This window comes from Ambystoma mexicanum, chromosome 10 (assembly GCF_040938575.1).
Source record: "Ambystoma mexicanum isolate Mex_15411 chromosome 10, UKY_AmexF1_1, whole genome shotgun sequence".
Classification (NCBI taxonomy): Eukaryota; Metazoa; Chordata; class Amphibia; order Caudata; family Ambystomatidae; genus Ambystoma; species Ambystoma mexicanum.
The window spans coordinates 1,079,053,766-1,079,075,709 of record NC_090932.1 but is presented as its reverse complement, the minus strand read 5'-3'; the positions used below and the strand labels follow the sequence as shown (position 1 = coordinate 1,079,075,709).

Here is a 21,944-nt window from a genome sequence, read left to right as displayed (position 1 = left end):
CCATTGCTCCTTGTGGTTTCCCTTTGTCATCCAAGCTGTAAAGGAGGCACCACTCATTCAGTGGTGTTGGACCCAAGGTTTGTAGCTATTTGTCCACAACCTTGAGACAAGGGGAACAGCATCTGTACTTTATGGAAGAGTTAGTAATTCCTCCTTACAATATCTTTCCCTGGTCTGACCTAGAGTTGAATGAGGCACCCAGTTAACTTTTCCTACTAGGGAGACAACATGCCTCACCCACCCCATCATTCACTTTGTTACTCTGACATCTCTATTGCTGCCCCAACCCTAGAATTAATCCACCCCCTTCACCCACCCACCCTTTCGACCAGTTCTAGATTCCTTTTTTCCGGTACATCATGAATTGGCGCCCTCATCTGGACGCCTTAACTGATTTCGACAAGACTCTTCCTACAAACCACTACAAGACGTGTGCTTCAAGATATCCTTAACCACAAAATGGTGCACCTACTCTCCTTCATGAAGAATCCCCTATACTAACCTCCTATGCTAAAACCATTTGGGCATTCCCTTTTACTCCAGCACTTGGATTAGTCAGAGTTTAAGGGAATATAGCCTCTGCACTTGCTGAGAATGTTGAGCTCCATTCTCCTCATTCGTCCTCCCTTCCCCTTCATGGCACTCTGAAGCATTGAAGTAGTTGTTTTCTGCATGGTGCGGAACTCCATATAAATACCCAAAGCTTCTGCTTATCTTGATATTTTGTTTTTGAGGTTCAACCCCTTGATAAAAAGCTTTGTTTTCTGCATATCTTACAACCTGATTGGTTACTGGTACTTTTCATTACTCAGTCATAGTGTTAACTGTCCTTGCTCAATGAGGAGAATTCCAGGTCCAGACAAGCATGTCTTTACACCGTTTTTAGAATTAAGAAAAAAAAAAAACGCATGCCCTTAAAACCTAGTCTGTCTTCACTTTCTAAATTGTTAGTTCCTACCTGCCTCATTATAAAGAACACCTTTGTCCCATCCCTCTGTCCCGCTCCCCAGCTATCCTGATCATGCTCCAGGAATACCAGCAATGGGGGAACCTGTCTAAACTACAGACTCTGATGAGGATGACTAGGAGTTGGTGTAATGAAGATTATTTGCATATCCAAGAATGTGGTGTACTGTATTAGATGCCCTTGTGGCATCTACCAAATGGGGCAAAACTGCAAAGAAATTGAGATTTCGGTGGAATGAGTATACGTCATGCATTCGCACCGGGAACATGAACTCAGCAGTAGCCAGGCACTTCAATGAACACAGACATTTGATTGCCCATATGAAATTCCAGTTCCTTGAGGTTCCCAATGATAAAGAATTCCATGGTGACATTGAACGTAGAACAAAGGTAAGGCTTTTGGGTACACAGACTGGACTCTTTGGTTCCTAACGAAATGAAGAATTCGACTTGTGCTATTTTCTATGAGCACATTATCCAAAGAAATGTTCTCTATCATGAACTAATGAAGGACAGGATCTCCTTCACTGGGGTTTAACATGACACTTAAAAAAAAAAAAAAGGGGGGGCAATGGGTCTACAAGACATTCTGATGGTTAACGTGGGAATAAAGATCCTGGAGTGCACAGCTCAATGAGGGCATAACATGATTGTTTATGTAAAGTAGAGCAGTTATCTACTAAGGAATGCAAACTATATTGTCTTTTCTAATTTCTAAACTGATCTGTCATCACTAATGATTACGCCTATCTTGCAGTATTTTTCAACCTTCACCGACATTTTGTATTTCTAATAGAGGAGAGAAAGTAATGGGCCTTGAACCATTGTCCAGACTCGCCAGCAGGGCAATTGCATACACCTTAGCATAGGTTGCTATGCTTTGAACCAGAGGCTTTATGATTTAACTAACACTGTAGAATGTGGTTAATGTTAGGGTTGGTTCTTTACAGTATCTAGATCTAGCACTCTGTTCTGGCCATTGGCTATGTGTGCTAGGTCACCACTCGCGATGAGAGACATCACCCATTACTCTTTGCCTTCTTTAAGTCGCTAAAGGGGAAGGTGTGTTGTGGTTAGTGACTATTTGTGTGTGAGGTCACTACTTGTGATGTCAAGTATGGAACCTGACTGGCAAGTATGAAACCTTCGGGTAGCATCTTATGATACAGGTTCCACTTATCAGGCTCCTGCTTTTCCTTCAGTAGGAGCTGCTGAACCCCACAGCCCCTCTCCAGCTGTTCTGTGCCCAACTTTGATGATTTACAGTGAGGATCAGATCAATTGGTGGGGAAAGGGGAATGGGACAAAACAATAAACGACAAAGGAGATCTTCTTACTTCAACACCCTGTTTGGGGAATTAAGATTTGTTAAAACAGTTGCATTTTTACTTTAAAACAAACTCTCATTTCAACTCAAAAGACTGAATTATACCTGTATTTCTTCTGCCTCTAGCTTGGAGGAATAGTTATATTCAGATTAGTTTATATTTGCAAATACATTTCGTTTTTTCAAAGAATTAACAATGCTTTCCTTTAAATTTCACTTTCCTAGCACTTGTGTAACCTGAATTCTGAGGAATATTGAATTAGTTCTCAAAAACACCTTAAATCCTTTGAGTCTGCTTTAGATGCTAAACATCTGCTTCAATCGATTCACTTTTGCCAGTCTTTCTTCAAAGATAATGGTTTTAAAATGAATATTGCAAGAGGATCAGTTTATTTGCCAGCTTAACCTACTAACTACCTATGATGCGCATCCTTAACTACACTTCCCAGAAATCCATTTTAAAATGGCCGCTGGCACTTCATTGCCATATAGTGCATCATCCGGACGCCTTCCACGATGCTCTGAACATCCACCAGCTGTCTTTGCGAATGCTAGCGAAATCGCTGTAGAGTTCTTGTCTCACGCAGATACTATCAGGTAATGCGTTAATGCGTTCACTCTTGCCGCTTAAAAACAAGTTGAGTCAGACTACGAACAGATTCAAAAGCGGACTACCGTGGCACTCTTGTCAGTTTCTACTTATGCAGAGTGACCCCAGTAAACATTAAAGCTCTCTGCTTCTTTACGAATGAAGTGCAGCAACAAAACAAAGGAAATGATACACGACGATCGCGTGACTGTTTCCTTCCATGAAGAGCTTTACCCCGGACAGTTTCAAAGTATTTGAAAACATCAAAACACTTATCCGACAAGTGGTGGCCTCCTTGCCCCATATCTATTCGACATTCTAACCATTACTCTCCAGTGCGGCCCCTCACGCCCCCCCCTTACATTGGAGCCTCATCGTGCACTATCAGATATGCTGTTAACGGACCCCATATACCTTTAGGTCTGTTTTGTTGCCCGCATAGGGCAGCGTAGTCTCTGTCAGTATCACTCAACCAAATCAGATCGCTCAGCCATTTGTTCACCCCCGGTGGGGAGTCATTGGTCCACTTCATCAGGATGCATCTCCTGGCTGCTATCATGCAGGTCGCTAAAAGTTTGCGGTATTGCTTATGGCTGCTATCATGCAGGTCGCTAAAAGTTTGCGGTATTGCTTATGTACCCCAGGCGACCATCCAAACATGCCACACATCATTGTACAGGGAATGGTCTGCCCCACCACCTGTCATGACTCCTATTACTGCCTCCGAATAAGGACACAACTTATCACATAACCACAGCATATGTACCATGTCCGCCGGGTCCGTGCTGCACCTTGAACATGTATCTGGTTTAGTGTTGTCATACTTATGTACTCGTGCTGGTGAGATGTAAGCCCTGTGGAAGATTTTAAGTTGGATTCATTGCAGCCTAGAGCTGAAGGCTCTGTGTGTGTGATGCCACATAACATCTCCCACTGTTTGTCACTGAAGGTCTCCCCGCAGTCTTTCTCCCACTTGTCTTTACAGACGAGGGGATCGCAGTGTGTGTCTGCCTGGGTGATCTTATATATTGCTGATATCACCCCACTGCACCCTGGAGAGTTTCTAATATATTGCAATAACGGCATCATTTGAGGGATGTCTGGGAAAACTGGGGACCATTCCCTAAACTCTGCCTTCACCCCGAATTACTGCAATATGCGTTGGCATCTGCTACCCGTCTTGTCGATGAACTCTTCCTGAGATACAAACGTACCGTTTGGGTACATGTCTTCCAGTCGTGCTATCCCTGCTCCCTCCCAATCACGCACTATCGATGAATTGCATGTTGGTGCCAGGGCGTCTATCTGCCATAATGAAATGACTGGGTCAAACGGGTGTTCCACCCCAAGCCTCTTCATAGCTCTCCTCCAGGCATGCACTGTGCAGGCCACTGGGTCTATTTTGCATTCGTCCGCCAACCTCCATGGGATCAGCACTCCCTGTAATGGTGGGGGATGAACCGAGCCCTGCTCTATACCCATGTGGGGCGCCAGCGGCAAAGGACAGTTGGGCTGCTAAGAAGTATGCCTCTACATCAGGTGCGCATGTCCCCCCCCCCCTCCCCTTTCCCACAGTCGTACTAGTACTTCCCAGTTTATATGTGGGGCTTTTGAATGCCAGGCCAGCTTAATCATTTGAGAGCACACATCCCGGAAGTAGCTCCTTCCCGGCCATACCTGTATATTTTGAAACATGTGCAGGAGATTGGGGACCACCACCATTTTAGCCACGGCGACTCTGCTCATAAGTGTAAGTAAGAGTCTAAACCATCTATCTACGCTGGTTCGTAAAGCCTGTAGGTAGCTCTTTTGATTATTGTCTAACGGGGATTGTGGTTCCCTACTAACCTTCACTCCCAGATAAGTAACTACGGTCTGTTCCCAGCCAAAACCTTCTGTGTCCGGTGGTCGGGACGCTGCCCCATTTAGAGGGAATAAATAGGACTTGGTCCAGTTTAAACGAAGTCCAGAGGCTCCGCCAAATGCAGCTATCTCTCGTTTCAACGGTGCTAAATTAACCACCGGGTCCTTAATGTAAATTGCGTCGTCCGCATACAATGAAATTAATTTGCTTGGCCCACCCATAGCTAACCCCCCTGTGCCTGTGAAACCTTTGCAGCCTGCCAGCCAGCACCTCAATTGTGATGGCAAAGATAAATGGGGAGAGCGGGCACCCTTGTCTGGTCCCCCTCCCAAGTGCAAACTGGTCCGACCATGTGCCCCCAATATTTATCTGGGCACTGGAGCCAGCATATAGCAGCCGTACTGCTTTAAAAAGAATATACGGGGCCGCCCACCTGGGCCAATACTTCGAATAGGTAGTTCCACTCAACTGAATCAAATGCTTTTTCCATGTCCAAAAGTGCAGAAACTTCCAGTGTTGTGGGGGTCTATCTGTGCCAGGATTGCGAACGGGCGCCTGAGGTTCAGTGAGGTCGACCACCCAGGCATAAACCCTGACTGATCTCGATGAATTATCTGTGTGACGTACAGGAGCAGGCGGTCCGCCAATACTTTAGCAAATATTTTTGTGTCCTGATTTAATAGAGCAATTGGGCGGTACGAAGAGCAGTCTAGTGGTTCCTTCTCTGGCTTAAGAATTAATGTTATCACTGCCTCCCGCATCGAGGAGGGGATTATTCCCAATGCCAATCCCTCCTCCCAAACTCCCAGTATGTGTGCTACTTCTGGGCCCCATTCCTTGTACAACTCAGCCGTTATAGCGTCTGTGCCCGGGGCCTTCGAGGTGGGAAGGGCCCTCACTGCGCCCAGCAGATCCTCAACTATAAGGGGCTTCGCCAGGGCTTCCACAGCTTTGGTGCCTGGTCTAGGAAGCGCTGCTGCCACGATGTATGCCCTTAGTTCATCCTCAGGTAATGTGCCTCCCATGGTGTACAGGAATTCATAGTATTCACAGAATACTTCAGCGATCTCGCCCTGTTTCACTACCACTGCCCCCATCTTGGTTCTCACTGCGGTTATTTCCCTGTAGCCCCGTTCGTGCCTGAGCAGTGCGGCCAGGTGCCTTCCTGGCATCCCCTCCTCTCCGTATCTACGTGCCATTGCAGGTTGGGCAAAGTATTTTACCTCCTGGTCTGCTAGTGCTTGGAAGTTGTCCAACCACTCCTTTAACCTAGCAAGCAAACTCGGTGAGTTCAACCTGTCCACCTCCTGTTCCCTGTGTTTTACTTTGAGTTCCGCTTATGTAGCTCTCTATGGATCACTCTCAAAACTCCCTATTTGGTGGACATGCAACCCCCTCGTAGCACTACCTTGAGCGCCTCCCACAAAGTTCCTTTCACCTGCACTGAGCCCAGATTTTTCCAAAAGTAATGTTTAATCAGACTGTGTATTTCACTCTTGAACACTATGGCCAGTAGTGGGGCTGGCTTGAACCTCCATCGGGGGCAAGGTGGCGATCCCTCCAAGCTAATGGACCACAGCACCGGGAAGTAGCCTGAGAATGTTCTTGGGAGCAGGTTGTCTTTCTGCAGTCCTTCTTTCTGTGTAAATGATAAGTGGGTGTGCCTTTTGGCCCCCTTCCCCATAAAGTTTCCGCGTGCCACCTTCATCCCCGGTCCCAGGCCCATCGATCATCTCTGGGGCCTGCGTTTAGTTCTGCCTTTAGAGTTCTCTTTCTCTTGTCGATGGTTCGGCTGGTTTAAGCCCTGACGCTGCAGCCACACCACCCCGTTGGGCGCTGCTGGGAAGTATTGTGCTTCCTTTACAGCTAAGGTCTCCTCCAACTTTCTCCTCTATACATCAGTCATTGTTATTCACTTACTCCTCTTGCAGTCAAGCGTTGACTTGGGCCGTTTTGCCGGATCCTGAATTAGGTGATCTCACCCCCTCTCTTGCTTTACTGTAGGGTAGTCCGTGTGCCTTCACCACCCCTAGCCCAGCGGCCCACTCGCATATCTGCTGCTCCTATGTCGCCCCTTGCCTCTGCTGTGTTTCGAGGGGTCCACCGCTGCTGAATGCACTGCCCAGCACCCAGTATTCACACCTATTACGGGTTCTCTTTTTTTTTTCCGCTGACTGTTCTTGGCAGGACTGTAAATGTTGCATTGCATCACGCACTAACATACTAGCCAATGGTAACTAGTGCTACACCTATAGAGAATGGTCAAGAATAGCCTGCATCACATCTAGATATATGAATGTTAGCATGTGCCATACTCGGGTGGAATTCTTAATTTTAGCTTGCGTCATATCTAGACAGGATTATGAATGTTAGCATGTGCCACACTTGGATGAAATTCTTAACCTCAGCCTGCGTCACATCTAGACAAAAATTGTGAATGTTAGAACACTAAAATGAAACTGTGAACGATGACGAGTGCAAGACTAGAATGGAATCGTGCTCACTAGCCTGCCTCACATCTAGACAGAATATTGAAAATTAGCTAGCGCCACACTCCACTGTAATAGTGAATGATAGCAGGCATCACACCTAGACATAATTGCAAGGACAGCAATGCCAACTAACCAATCCACTAACAATTTCATCCCTCTGCATACACCTCTCAAACTCTAACCAAACACAACCACAAGCCTAAACCGCAGCAAACCGCACATACTTCACTACACTGCAACAACAAAACAAACCGCACATAGACTTGCACAACAGTACACGACGACTATCAACGTATAACTCCCCAAGCCCAGCCAATGGACCCACCGGGCTGAGGCTGCCAACAGCACATCACTGCTATCTTGCACTTTTCCAGCTCATTCCCACTAACTCACCCCCCCTCCTCTTTCAGAGCGCCAGGGGACCACTCCGGTGGGGCTAGTGCGTGGCACAAATATCCTTTAACATTATTGTCTGTCTGCTTCGGCTGGTAATCTTGGAGTCATTTTCATTTCATATTTCTTCTATTTGCCACTCCTGTTGATTTCAACTCTTCAGTATCTGAAAGCCCGCCACTTCGTACATTTTCAAGCTTCCAAAATACTTATTTCGTCCTTAGTTTTCTCCCGCTTATTTCATTGTTCTTGTCTATTTGGTCTTCCTGTTTACCGTCTTGCTCCACTCCACTCTATTTATCACTCTTCTATCTGCGTTCTTTGCACTCTTTCTCATTCTGATTCCATTTGCTCTGTTTTGCATTCTCTGTGGTGGCTGACATTTGAAGCCCGACTTTTAAAATGTCTTTGCTTAGTATTTAAGTCTCTCTATGGTCTTGCTCCCTTCTATCTCTGCTCCTTAGTTTCTTTCTATTCTCATTCCCTTCGCTCCCAGTCTTTTTCTTCTGGTTGTTCTTCAAACTCCCGGTGCCCCTTTTCGCTCTTTCTCCCTTCTTGCCCGAAGCGTTGGAATGCCCTCTCTATTCGATCTGTCTTCACTCTTTTTAAAAGTCGTTTAATAGGGCATTTTCTTTCCAATTGATTCAATGTCATTGCCTATTGTTGTACCGTTTTTTGACCTTTGTGAACCGTGTGATGCTGGAAATGCATCGGAGGGACAGAGCCTCCGTAGCCTTGTCCTTTACTGCTTTTTATCGTGTGTTCTGTCGTGTTTTCCGCGCAGGAGTTCATGTGGGACTCCTGGCGGTGCAGCTCTCTCTTTTGGTTTGGTGAACCGACCCATAGGATACGCTTACGGCACCCATGGGTAGTGTATGTTTTTGGGCACCTGTGGGTGGCCTGCAGAGCAGGGTATGGGCTGGTGGCAGCTCCATGCTGAATTTGACAGGTTTTGGGATACCCAGGCCCTGCCATTGGAATCAGTTGATTCCTAATGGAAAACAAGATGGCCTCTTGCTTTCTATTACCTATTACCTTGTTTTCCCAAAGCCCCGGGAAGCCCTGACTCTGTCCCTTCCCCCTGACTGGCTGTTGGGTGGAAGTGCCATATATGGTGTTGTTGTGAAGGCCTGGCCAGAATAGCTGGAGCCTTCCCAGTGACTGTATGTTGCGGGTACCTCCTGTGGGTGGGACCTGGGTGAATGGAGTGTGTGACCAATATGCACTTCTTGTTGTGGTTGTCTGGTTTCTGGCATGAGAGACAAAGCCTGAGACAGCCCTGCCCGAAACTGGCCTGAATGCAGTGTGTAGTGTTGAATGGCTGGGTACTTGTCTCAATCCACATCCTTGTTGTGAGTGTCTGAGCGGGAGGAGGATGGCCTGAATGCACTGCGTGCCTGATTGGCTGACTGACTGCATGAATGCCCTTCTGGATGATTGGCTGCTGAGTGTGACCCAGCAGTGTGGATGAGAGACAGAATAGTATATCTGGGGATCTCTCACCACTAGAAATTGTTCAGAAGATGAAGTCCACTACGCGGAGTAACTGGAGTAGCTGAAGCTTGACCTTGAAGCCCCGCTGGACGAGAAGAAGTGCTATTGCTCTCCTTCACCATCTGAAAGCTGCTGTGTCTCCAAGGACTGACCCAGAGAGGACCTGGTAAGGTACCCTATTCCTGAGCTACGAGGGACCATCGTGCACCAGCTGATCTTTGCCAAAGCTCCCTGGTAGACAGACCTACGACAGGCTGCCGACCCGAGACGGGGACTGCCGCGGAATCCCAAAGGGAAGCACCTGGACTGTTGTGCACCACTGTCGCCGACCGGAGCAGCCGTGCTCCCGTTTGCCTAAGAACTTCAATTGATCATCGGGCGCTCTCGTCTGCATCGTCGCCCGCTTTATCCCGCTGGAGAAGGCCCGACCATCGACGCGCTGAGGAGCATCCGCCGGTGGGTTTCCCGCCACCTAAAGACCACAGAGACGCCGACGACTCGTCACCCTTGCTGGGCCACAGTTCTTCATCCTCTCTTTGCGGTCCAGAACTTTCGTCACCGAGGTGCCCCGCACGCCTCTTCCTTGCAGGACGCCAACGCTCCGTCGTCGACGAGCACCGCTAGGAACGAAGCTGCCACTTGACCGCCGTAGTTCAACCTGTTCTCCGTTGGACGTTCGGCGACCCGTGACTCCTGCCTTAAAGGGAGGGCACTCAAGAAGGGCTGTCGATTCCCTGACACCGACCGCCGAGTTCCTCGACGCCTCTCGACGATCCATGGCTCCCCCTTTAAAGGGAGTCACTCAAGAAGGATTGGTCAACGCATCTTCGGAGAACGCTACTCCACCAGGTACATTGGGGGGGGGGGTAAAACCTTAATAGGAGGACTATTGAACAATATATGGACTGGGCTTGTGCTATATATCTTTATTTACAGGTTGCCCAGGTGGGGGGGATCTCCACACAGAACTGTGCCTAAGGGAAGGGGTCAGAATGCCTATTGTTTCAACCATCTTGCATTCCTTCCTATCTCTATTGCTGGTTTCCTCGTTATTGATCTGTGACATTTTAACCGTACAGTTGATGCACTTTAATGAGATTTGATAACATTGGTGGTACCACTTTAGAATTGTATATATTTATCATTGTGGATTTCCTAGTACAAAGTGCGTTATTGTGATCGTGTACATACCTTTGAATATTAATTATATAAAGACTGTGTTTTCAGTACTACAGTGTGTGGACATTCCTTTGTGGGGGTTCGGGGACTACACTGTACTTAAGAACCAGCCTGCATCACCTCCTGAGAAGCTAGGCCTTGATTGCTCGACTACGTTACCAATAATAGAGAATCTTGGCTGGGGTCCTCTGTGCCTCTCCTGTACCATATAGAGAGCGGAAGTACAGACACCCCCTACCAGTCTTTACAAACCGCTTAAGTTTTTCGCGCTGCATACAAAAAAAAAAACAAATACAAATAAAGGGTGTTAGTCACTTGTAAGACCCCACTCTCTGCTTTTAGTAAAAAAAATGTTTTAAGACCCCTTTAGTGAATTTGACTTTGTATCTGAAATGATTGCCTGTGCACCCGTCATCACTCAGTGTACCCTTCCATTACAAATCTGCATATTCTGTGTCTTCTCTTACAGGTGTGTGCTAGAGTGTTTGTGATTAGTGTGTTTGTTTTTTTAGTTAAAGTATCTTATTTTTTATTTTATAGAACCTTCGTTGAACATTCTTTATTTTGGTGCCACAGTACTATTCTTTGTGCTGCTTTTGTGCTGGCTTGTATCCCTCGGGTATAGCCTGCCCTCAAGCCCATTCTACCTTTTTAAGGAGGTGGGCCTGCCGGGCTGTACATATGTCACCTTTATGTGTGGGGTCACTGCTGGTTTAGTAGTAGTGTGGGGCAGGAGTTCTATACACCACATATCATTGTAATACCGCAGAGCAGTAGTCATGTTGTCACAATGAATAAAATCACTTCTGATCACTTTAAGAGCAGTCGTCTTAATTTCCAAGCTAGACCATTTCAATGGAAAGTTTGTGCCATTTGAATTCATTTCCCCTGTCCGCTTTGTCTTATAAGTTTGGTTGGTTCCTTGTACACTTATGGAACTAAAGACTATTGCTTGTTAGGCGCCACAATGTTTTAACTCCTCATATTGAGGATTATGCCAGTAGGCCTGCATTTCTCAGTAGTAGTAGTATCAATCTAGCTTTATTATAAGGCCTGCACGTCTGTTGCCATCCTTAGGCAAAGGCAAAATGCTCTGCTCCATTAGGACCAATCTCTGGGCTAGTTTACCTGACCATAACACACCAGGTGGCTTGAATCCACCTGTCCTGTAGAATCTGTACATCTAGTCCAGTGCCAGTTGAATGCGCTTGACCCAGATGAGAACCAAAATCCTTCATTAAACAAACGAGGATGTTTTAAACATCGGGACCATGTGAACGCGTGTAGCAGTCGAGAAGTGCCACGGGTAGATGATTTCAGTACAGATGTGCTCCTCGGATTCCTGCAGTGTATTCTGCCACCAAGCTATGCAATTATAGTCCTCTCCCAGCCCCGACTAAACTGCAACCCCCCCCCCCCCCCCCCCCCCCCCCCCGCTGCCTCCACCTGCTTCCATCTTGCAGTCTGCTTTTATGTTGGGTTGTTGAAGGATTCGTCCTACTAGGGCAGTCCTGGGAACAACGGGCCAGCTGCTTAACCAGGTGGAGCTTGCCCTTCTCAGGCTCAGTGCACAGGCACGCCACTGTGTAGAAGAAGTATTGTTTCCTAGCGCTGACCTTCAAGTGGAGAGTGCTGGCTTTGTTGCCTATCGGTTCTCGTCTGTGTGGCCTTCTTCTCCGCACGTTGTCTGCCTCGGACAACGCCACTTTGAATCCACCGAATGTAAACACTTGACTTTTCAGGAAGACCAGTGATTAGTGTTTTTTTTTTCTTTTGCTCCATTTATCGTTGTTCTGTAATTTGTACTTGTAGCAGGAATGTAGCATTGGCAAGAGTCCGGAAACGCTTCATTTTCATGCATTTAAAATGGCCATTGCTATAAAGAGATACGGGAACACATTGTGTGTGCCCATCCACAGCTGCCACATGCGCGTCCCAGCTGCACAACCGAGAACCTGCTGGTCGTTCTTATTGTTGGATTTGAGTGAGACAGGATAGTGGTTTGTCTTCTTTCCATGACGTCATGCACAAAGACGACTGCAGGGTTTTCTTACGCCACTCTCCTCCCAATGGGCCATGGAGGTGAGAGTGTGCCACGCCTGCCTTCTCTCAATGGCAGTGGGTTCAAGGAGGCTGACAGAACACAAGAAGCACTAATAAGCAAGTTGCAACGTTACTGAATCGTCCCATGCTGAATCCAGGGAGGTGCTAGCACTAGACAAGGTTAGACGCTTGCCTATAATGTCAGAATGTTAAAACGGAAAATGTTGCAGACGGTAATAAGCACTTATACATTTTTTGCATACCGTATGTGATAACTCTGATGTCATCACGCCTCTCCCATGTGGCATGGGGATGGCAGCCATTACCTGATCATGACTCTGCGGGCGGCTATTTGAGGGAGAACCACATGGGGGCAGTGGGTGGGAGGGCAAAGACCCCCCCCATACCAGTGTCACCACGGCAAAGGCCCCTCAGACTAAGGCCCCCCTGTCTGTGCCACCAGTCTCCACACACCTCTGCGGGCGCAAGAGCCCCGACGTCTTCACCATAGCTGCTGGAGCAGCCTCATTGCCGGAGCACCGTCTTTGCCTGTGCTGCAGGACCAGCACTACCTACGATCATCGTCGTCAGCATCGAGTGACCGGCTGATTACCATCTACATGTGCCGTCCAACTACTTTACAGGTAGCCCTTGCCCACCGCTGCTGTGCCTACAACAGCTGGCTGCGCCACGTGGAGCTTGCACTCCGTGGCTTGAGAGTGAGTGTTTTTGCCCCAAAAAAGATGGCCGCCGCTCCGACAAGCCACACTAATTTGTTTATCTTGGTTGCTAAGCAACTGCTAGGCCTCTTAGCCTATCATGCATAACCGGAGGCCCCCCTGTCTGTGCCTCTCTGGGCCGATCGTGCCGTCGGCCAGACACACTGCGACGCCCGCGTTCTCTTCTTACCACCCTGCGCTACCTCCTCCTACTTCTTGATGCGCAAAAAGGGTCATTGAAAGACCGTGGCCCAAACACATTGACTATAAAGTTAGTGCCCCATGTTCTACTCAAATTCGCAGAACCTGAGCACCTCAACATGTAAATCAATCCCATTAATTTGTACTGTGTTTTGCGTTTGAGAAAACTACTTATAACTATTTGCTTTACCTGACTATACACAGCGCAGCGCTGTAGAATATGTTTGTGCTGCCTAAAGTATTTACTACTACAAAGCACTGTTATCTCACTGTTTGGTCATAACTCGCCTAGCTAGAAGCCATAGTATGCATATTGTCAGTAATGCCTTAACTGCTTGTGTATAAAGTACCTGGGCTTTCAACTCCGCTCAACCACACAACTTTGCCAGCTACTAGCTATTATAACCTAATATATGTTCACCTGCCCAAGTGTTTTCTGTTTCACTACCTCCCAACACCAAGGGTCAGCATCTTGTCATCTGAGTCCCGCCTGCTGGTGTAAGTTGTGCCTCTTGCACTCCAATATGGATCACAAGTTGCCAAACTCAGAAGATATTCCTACGCACTTACTGCCTTCCTTCTTCTGCGTTCCTACTGCCCAACCCGCACTGATGCCTTCAGTATCGTACAACCCCCCCCCCCCTCCTATCTTCCAACTCGCAGACCAGATAAGCCACAGGGCCCACTAGAACTCTCCCAGTTCCTCACATGCCCCATGCCCACTTACTTGAGAAACCAACTATTATGAGCTTGCTCTGGACATACGGCAGCTTACGCCAAACCGAAGCAAGGAAGACAACTTCCCCTTTCCCTACCTAAACCCAGGCCAAATGCTCCTCCAAATGTCAACAGTTAATATTTCTCTAAACCCCTCAAGAAATATATAACTAAAATCTCACCTATCCAACTACAATGGGCTCTTATTAATGCACATTCTTTAACAGGACATGCCACTGAGATTGACGACTTGATTACAGACCTGGATCTGGATGTTCTTGCTTTTACTGAAACTTGGCTGCATGAAGCCTCTGGCCTAGCCATCTGTCTTGCCCTCCAACCTGGGTACACCATATTCCGTCAGGACAGAACCATGAATAAGGGAGGGGGTGTTTCCCCTCATCAAGGAATCCTTTGATACTAGACACAATCGTAGGTGAAAACGTAGATGCCTTATCCATTAAACTTTCTCTCTCCTAATGATATTATCACCCTCTATATCATCTATCTCCCCCCTGGCCCTTTACTCGATTTCCAAGGACATTCTTTGCACCTTCAATGGGATAACCTAAAAACAACACCAGAGCCATCCTTCTGGGAGATTTCAACCTTGGTTTCAAGGATCCAAAAGACAAGCAAGGCAAGGCCTTTGCCAAGGTACTCCTTGACATGGGCTTCATCCAAAGAGTCACCAACCTGACTCGTACGAAAGTTTGCATATTAGCTGACCACAACTGCGCAGTAGATATCAGTTCTAATTCTCCATGCCCGTGGACCGACCATCGCCTCTTACACTTCCACATCCCAACCAGAAGCCTCACCAAACCGATCTCACCAGTGCCCTCAGCCTTGGCCAGATCTGCACGACTCCTCACGAAAGAGGATCCTGCCGCTCCTAGCGGCCTCAGCCCTGAAGCTCCCATTCTCCAACAACCCCCTGTTTCTGGTAGAACTCTACAACGCCCCTCTCAAAGCAGTAGTAGATGCAATTTCCCCGCTTGAGAGAAAAAGAGCTAAAACCAAAAAACATTCGAATTCATGGTTCACTCAAGAGCTACTTGAACTAAGATCCCTTAAGCGCACAGCGCTCACAAAATGTCAATCCTGCCCTCTCAGCTGCCACACAAGAGGCCTATAGAACTAATGCCAAACAATAGAAAAAGGCGATCACCGTAGCCAAATCTTCAGTTTATAACCTCAGAATCTCAAATGCCAAATCTGAATCAAAAGAGCTATTTGCAATATTGAAGGAGCTGGCAACACCCAGGAAACTGAAAGTCTCAGTAATGAAGATGGCTTTCAAGTCATGTGTGGTGATGAGGTTGGCGATGTCTGCTGCATGGTTCATTGCTGAGCGGTCATTGGCGAGTGTACAAGGGGTCTATGGTGATGTGCATGAGGTTGCTGCGATGCAGTGTTCATGATATTGCTGGTGAGAGACATGATTGGCGATGAGTGGTGATGGTACAGATGGGCTGTTGGGAGAGAGGAGTGAAACAAATATTGAAAGGCTTTTACCTGATGTTAGAGGAGCAGTGGTTCTGGTTCTGGACCCTTTTGGTCTGGACAGGTCCAAACAGGAGTTGAACTTTTTCTTTGTCCTTCAATTTGGTTGCTCGGGTGAGAGACACCCTTGATCTAAGAAGTTGAGTGAGGCTTGGGTGATGTGGCCAAGAGCCACTTGCAACTGCAAAGGAAAAGAGGCTGGAGGGCTGCTTAAGTAGAGAAAACGGGCAGCAAAACAAGAAGGCAACCAAAAGATTAGCATTGATTGACAGGTGGGTGAGGCTTGGGTCATGTGAACAAGATTCACTTGCTCACCAACTGCTGCTAAATGTCTTGATTGCACATTAAACGTTTACTATCAGGGTGCAATATTTCAGGTTGCAAGCTACTAGCCAACCATAAAATCTCACTCTCAGACTCAATTCTATGCATGCATGCATGCATACAGACACTGCACCATTCCGTACTTGCTATGAGTCAACTATTGGCTAGTGTCAAGTGCACATGTTGTGCCCCGCCACCATGTCATGTATGGTTATGTGGAATTTTGTATCATGATTGAAGTGTTCCAGTTCACAAAGATGATTCTGTAATTCATACAATTTCGTCTTATGATCTCACTGATTTGAGAATTCACTGCATCCGTCAATTTATTTTTAGTAGCTATGCATAGTCGTATCAAACAATATTTGAATTGTGAAGTGAATAAGTCTCCCATCTGTTCTTTCAAGTGGCACTGGTGACTCCTGGGAGATGCTGGTGAGCACTGTGCCAGGTGATGGGTCAGGACAATGTTGGAAAACATAAGGTTCAATTCATGTGATGCCTCTTAAATGATTTGGTGGAATCTATGTTACAGCACCAGCCAACTCAAATCTCTACTAGGCACCACGTCCCAATGAAGTAATTTAGTTCCAAATCTCATTGCGTCCATGGGGAGTAGCTGAGACATTGAATAGAGTATGCCTCTCTCTCTTTCTTTATAGGAGGAGTATCTCAATATTTTCCCCCCAACAGAAAGAGGTAGGGAGGTTGATACTACTCAAAGATACTACTCAAAGATCTGAAACCTAATTTGTGATATTTGGTGTTGAGATTCAGTGAATTGCCTCGCCAACATGGCCGTGAATCCTTGGTTCTGGCTATAGTGTTAAGTTCATGACATCTTTCTTTGGTATGTCTGGATCTGTGGCCCATATATAATTGTCCACGTTCATTGTTGATGGAATTATTTAGCTTATTGCTGTCAAATGTGGCATAATCCATGAAACTCAAGGTTTGTCTTCTACTGACGTGATCGCTGCCTTCATGAGGGCTAATTGATAACATTGTACTGTGGCTGGTGGTGTACATTCTGTAAAATTCCAGAGTAGCAAACAAAGTTAGAGAAGATAACCAATTAAAATCTAAGCTAGAAAGATACCAATTGAGAAACAGAAAAAAAACAGAAGGGGATGGTAATTTAGGAGACAGTTATGCATGAAAAACAATCATGTAATATTTTTAAACTTCATTTTGTTCCCGTGTTCCACGCACTTTACACAACATCCACGTACTCTACACAACATCAAAACCGAACTCCCTGCAAAGAGCTACTGTGTTAATGTGTATTATGACATTCATTGCGGATTAGTAATGTCCCACATTAGCCTAAATATCATAAAGAGCATAGCCTTTCTAGGTTTCCGTCTGCTGAAAAATACAGCTTTCCCTTTTCATAAATCTCTTGCTTTCCAAATTCTGTGGCAATTCTGCCACTGCTCTACTGCTATACATCTTTTTTGGGGTAATGCTTCTGTTCCTGAATGGTAGCACAATGCACTGGTATCAAAGCAGTACTGGTTATTTATGCAGATTGTACCCTTAGAAAAATGAAAGCGCAGCTCAGTGATTGGAATTTACTCAACTCTGAAGCGATCCTTTTCAACTTTGGCTATTAGGTGGCACAATAAGCTCCGATTAGACAATGACATTGTCATAGGAAGTGTAGATAGGATAGAGATCATGGGATGTGAGGAGGGACAGAGACTGTGGATGTTTCACTTTTTTGCACACCTATTGACTGCCTTAATCCCTTCCCACTGGATACCTGCCCCTTTTTACCCCAAACACATGCCTGGTATCTCTGAGCAAGTTCTGTGATTTTAAGGGGATGTCAATGTTATTTTTAAGCAGTCTTCTGAAAGTTAATACATTGATTGCCGCTGTAAATCAGCGCCTGGTGTCATAAAAGTGTCTTAACCAAGTGTGCTTCTAGCCATTTTATTTATGTGTAATATGTGTCAAGTTGCATCTGTCCCTTGCACAGAAGTACTGTTCAAAACAATCATCTGCAAAGCCAACGGTTTTGATTCTTGTATCGGCATTTGTCAGGCACCACAATAAAATGCTTATTTGATATTCCCATTTGCCAGCTGTTGCCATCTTATTTCTAGGTAGCACTATTATGGTAGTGCCTGGAATATGAGTGTTACGTGCCTACACAAAAGCAACAACGGTTGGCTTTGCCAATGCTTATTATTACTAAGACTTATATTTCCTATTTTCTTTCTTCAGGCATCTTTGCTTATCTCAACTACTGCGTGCCCCGTACGAGACGGGAGATTTTGGAGACTCTTATCAAAGGCCTGCAGAGGCTGGAGTATCGAGGCTATGACTCAGCTGGTAAGTTGCACTTGGCTATTTTATTTCTTCTTGAGGTATCCACCCGCACAGAATACTGTTACCAAATGAAGCCATTGCAAAGTGGAATAGATTCTCTGTAGACTTTCTACTCATAGTGCAGCTCCTTCTCACAGTGATTTGAGACCGATTTCAGCTTTATACAGCCAATTAATAACATTACAGAAGGCAATCTTAAGTGCATAGCATATATTGACATAATTAAAAATGTTCTCTTTCATCAGAGCTATGCATACCAGGCCTTGCAAAATGTATGCGTTCTTTCACATAGTTGAGATTTCGTTTATGACGGTTGAGTACCATTTGCATGGTACTCGATCTTGATGGTGAGTACAATTAATTTATGGGATTCTTGTAACTTCTTTTTGAAATTTGCTGCAAACAAACTTGTTTGTAGTAAATGTCAAATAAAAGTTTCACTATGTGTGTGGCCTCAAGGTGGCAGCAGTGCAACAAACATGAAGTGGGCTTATGGGATCATGCACCATTTTACAGAAAGCGCGGGTAGAATATCACACTCAACCTATGTCAAAGGGTATTTCTCTTAGGTCAAGTAGTTAAACGAAGCTTCTCAACTTGCAGGTCTAGCTGGAATTTAAAGAATTTGTGAGACCTCAGCCTGATGGTGCTTAAATGTACCTCTTGGAATGCAATTCCCTCAAAGCCCTCCATGTGCTCAAAAATGAAAAAAAGACATGTGTTTTTCGGGAACAATAGCAGCAAAACATAATGGCAGTTTGTTCTCATTGCCTCCGAAGACAATGAGATGGGGTGGAATTGGTACGTGATGTTCTGTTGCACTTGTTAATTTTCCCACTAACCGTTATGACTGGCCATTTTTTCTCTGTGCTTTTCTGTGCAAAAGTATACTGGTTTTCTCAGGACAGCAAAGTGTGTGCATATTTCCTCACTGTTATCTTATTTCTGCTGAAAACGTAATTCATTTTCTCTGACGTACCAATGCTTATAAAAAATAACTACATGTGCAGATAGGTTGCAGGCCAAGGAATTCAATTTAGCAACTTGGTGAAATTCGTTTTCCAACCCACTCTCAGGGTAAAGGTCTGCAAGAACTCTGGGCAAGACCGGCTTGTCACTGTCCTTCTCTTTTACAAGTCTCATACTGCCCTAACAGATAGTTTTGATCTGGTCCTTGCATATCTGCGATCTCTCAGTGATGTGTTGGAGTGTAGCTGCCAATGCTCACCATAGAGGCATCACTTGTGTTGTACAGCCTCAGGATTGCATTGGGAAAACCACCATCCCCAGTGCCCTCCACTGCCACCCACATTCTGCATCAACAGAAATGTTGACTATGTTATGATTTATACCGTGTACCGCTACTACCCAAGGGCAGTCACCAGGCGCTCACATGGCTCTGCAAGAGAAGAGGGTGGGGTGTGTTCGGAATGGAGGAATAGGATAGGTTCAGAACCAGGAGGAAATGGCATCTGTCTGCATTGTCTTGTGTGTGGGAGTTGGTTGAGAAGCCCCGCTTGTTGTAACCAGAAGTGTAGGACTCAGTGCCTCGGAATCTGTGCTAGTGTTTGTTGGGTGTGTGGGTCATGAGGTTAGGGTGGGTAGGGGTCGTGCACGCTGGTTAGTTGTATCCATAAGGGGTCCAGAGTCACAGAGGATTATTAGGTGTTTTATTGAATGTTATTTTTGTAGTGTATACCCTTACTTTGGGGGTGACCAGAGGCCAGTATGGGGCTACATAAGACATTTTCATGGGCATAACGGACCAGTTGATTCTGCTACAAATAGTGGGTGCTCACTCAATCATTTTCTCTGAATTTCTACTATCGTACCCAGTTTGATGTCATGCTATCTGGATAAATGCAACGCAGCAATTACTGAGGGTTTCCAACCTCTGTTGAAGAAGGGAACAATAATTCAGGCTCTCCACAGGATATAGGTCCAGGCATCTACTTACTCAAATTTCTGGTGCAGAAGCCACAGGTAGAAAGGTAGACCTGTGTTGGATCTGAAGTGTCCATTGCTTTGCGATCTCAGTCGGTATCCACGCAGGTGATTGTATGGGCATCTCAAGCCATTCATCAGCCACCTCCTGTCCAATTATTACCCCATGTCCAAACAGAATGAGACCCTGGTTGCTTGCATTCTGAGAACCTGCAAGGGCGGCTGTCACCAGTCAAACACCTGAGGGGAGTCTCATTGCTGGACCCCCCGCTCACCTTCCTTTCCCAGGGTATGGGCCACAGATTCACAAAGAGTAGGGAGTGAGTTTGGACTCTACGTCAGTAAAGGTGAAATGGTCCAGGCTGGCAGCAATTCATTCCACTAAGTGGCACAGACTGTCAACTGTCCACAGGGATCATCTCTCCTCAACAATCCATTCCAACACCAGAACCGAACAATTGGATCTTGAAAAGCTATCAACCAAAAGGGGGGTGTATATGCAGCTCCCAAGCAGTAGGAGGCCACGAGATCTGTCAATGAGAAGAATTCAATGTGGAGTTACTGATGGCATCATATCCTCCGTGGATTGACCATATGTATGTCTCCCGAGCAGGGCATTTCCCTCCTTGGCTCCTTATGGCCACCAACGCTCACTGTCCCTTCACCTTTGTCTCCTGTATGGAAAACACACGGTGAGTCTCTGCGACTAAATAAGATAATCTACTCCCGATCTGTGTCCCATCTCCCATCCTCTCATCCCCCCAGATAAGGAAGGTGGGTAGCAGCGGCTCATTCCTTGAATGCTATAGAAGTTTCAGAGGGAGGGGTGAAGGTTCTGGTGACCATCCTTCTCTGGCCACGCCATTCTTGTTTTCCACTATTGCACCATCTAGCTCAGGGAGTTCCTCTTTCTCCAGCATTGGATCTTTCATAGCATGACATGCTGTGAAGAATCCCCATCGTCAGGCTGGAATCGCCGGTTACTTATATTTTAATTCCTTTCCTAAAGAAAAACCTTTGATACCTTGAGTGTCCTACCCACATAGTCTTTTTTTGTATATTGGTTTAATAACATGAGGTAACAAAAAACCGATCTCATTAGAGATTGGTCAAGCATATCAAGGTAATAACCACAACCCTACCCCACCCTCCCCCCACCCCGAGACCACGGTTAGTTCACTGTTCCTCTCTAGTCCATGCCCGGGTCCGGGCAACCCACTCCACTCAGCTCAATATCATCCACCTCAGGGTGGAGCAAGGGCACCGTCAGGGCCACCCAACGGTGTAGTTCCTCACTGGAATCTAGTCTTTGCACATGTATAGCCGTTTCCCACGCCGCGGTTTCAGCTGTAATCCACTTCGTAAGGTCTCCCCACCATAGGGACATATGTGGACTTCTGGGGCTGTTCCACCCCATGGCAATACGTCTTTTGGCCGTTATATATATAAGATCTGTGAGCTTGGTTAGGGGGGTTTGTTCTTCCTGTTTCGCCTATATCTGCCCAGGATACAGGCCGTAGGCTCGTCCACCTCAACTTAAATGTCTGCTCCGGCCACTCTGTCCTTCACTTGTGACCAGAACTCCCTAATCACTGGGGAGCCCCAGAACATGTGAGTCATTCCTGCCCTGGGCTCACTGCATTTGGGGCATAATTGGGTTCCAGCACCTGTGAATCTTGATATGGCTTCAGGCGTGAGGTACGCTCTATTGGTGATGTACAGCTGGATAAGCTGCAAGCGGGCGTTTCTGGAAACTTTCATATGGTAGTGGGTTATATCACCCCAATCTTTGTCTTCAAAAACAAGGCCCAGTTCAGTTTCCCACTTACTCCTGCATTTAAGGTCTCCC

General features: G+C 46.3%; 1 protein-coding gene across 5 annotated transcripts in view; it reads left to right on the top strand.

Moving 5' to 3' along the window:
* The window catches only part of GFPT1 (glutamine--fructose-6-phosphate transaminase 1), a 235,941-nt gene that overhangs the window by 19,813 nt on the left and 194,184 nt on the right, over positions 1 to 21,944 (top strand). For all 5 annotated transcript variants that reach the window (XM_069618891.1, XM_069618893.1, XM_069618892.1 and 2 more), the window contains exon 2: positions 18,047 to 18,154. In XM_069618891.1, the coding sequence (XP_069474992.1) occupies positions 18,047 to 18,154 (108 nt within the window). The remainder of the gene's footprint in view (positions 1 to 18,046; positions 18,155 to 21,944) is intronic.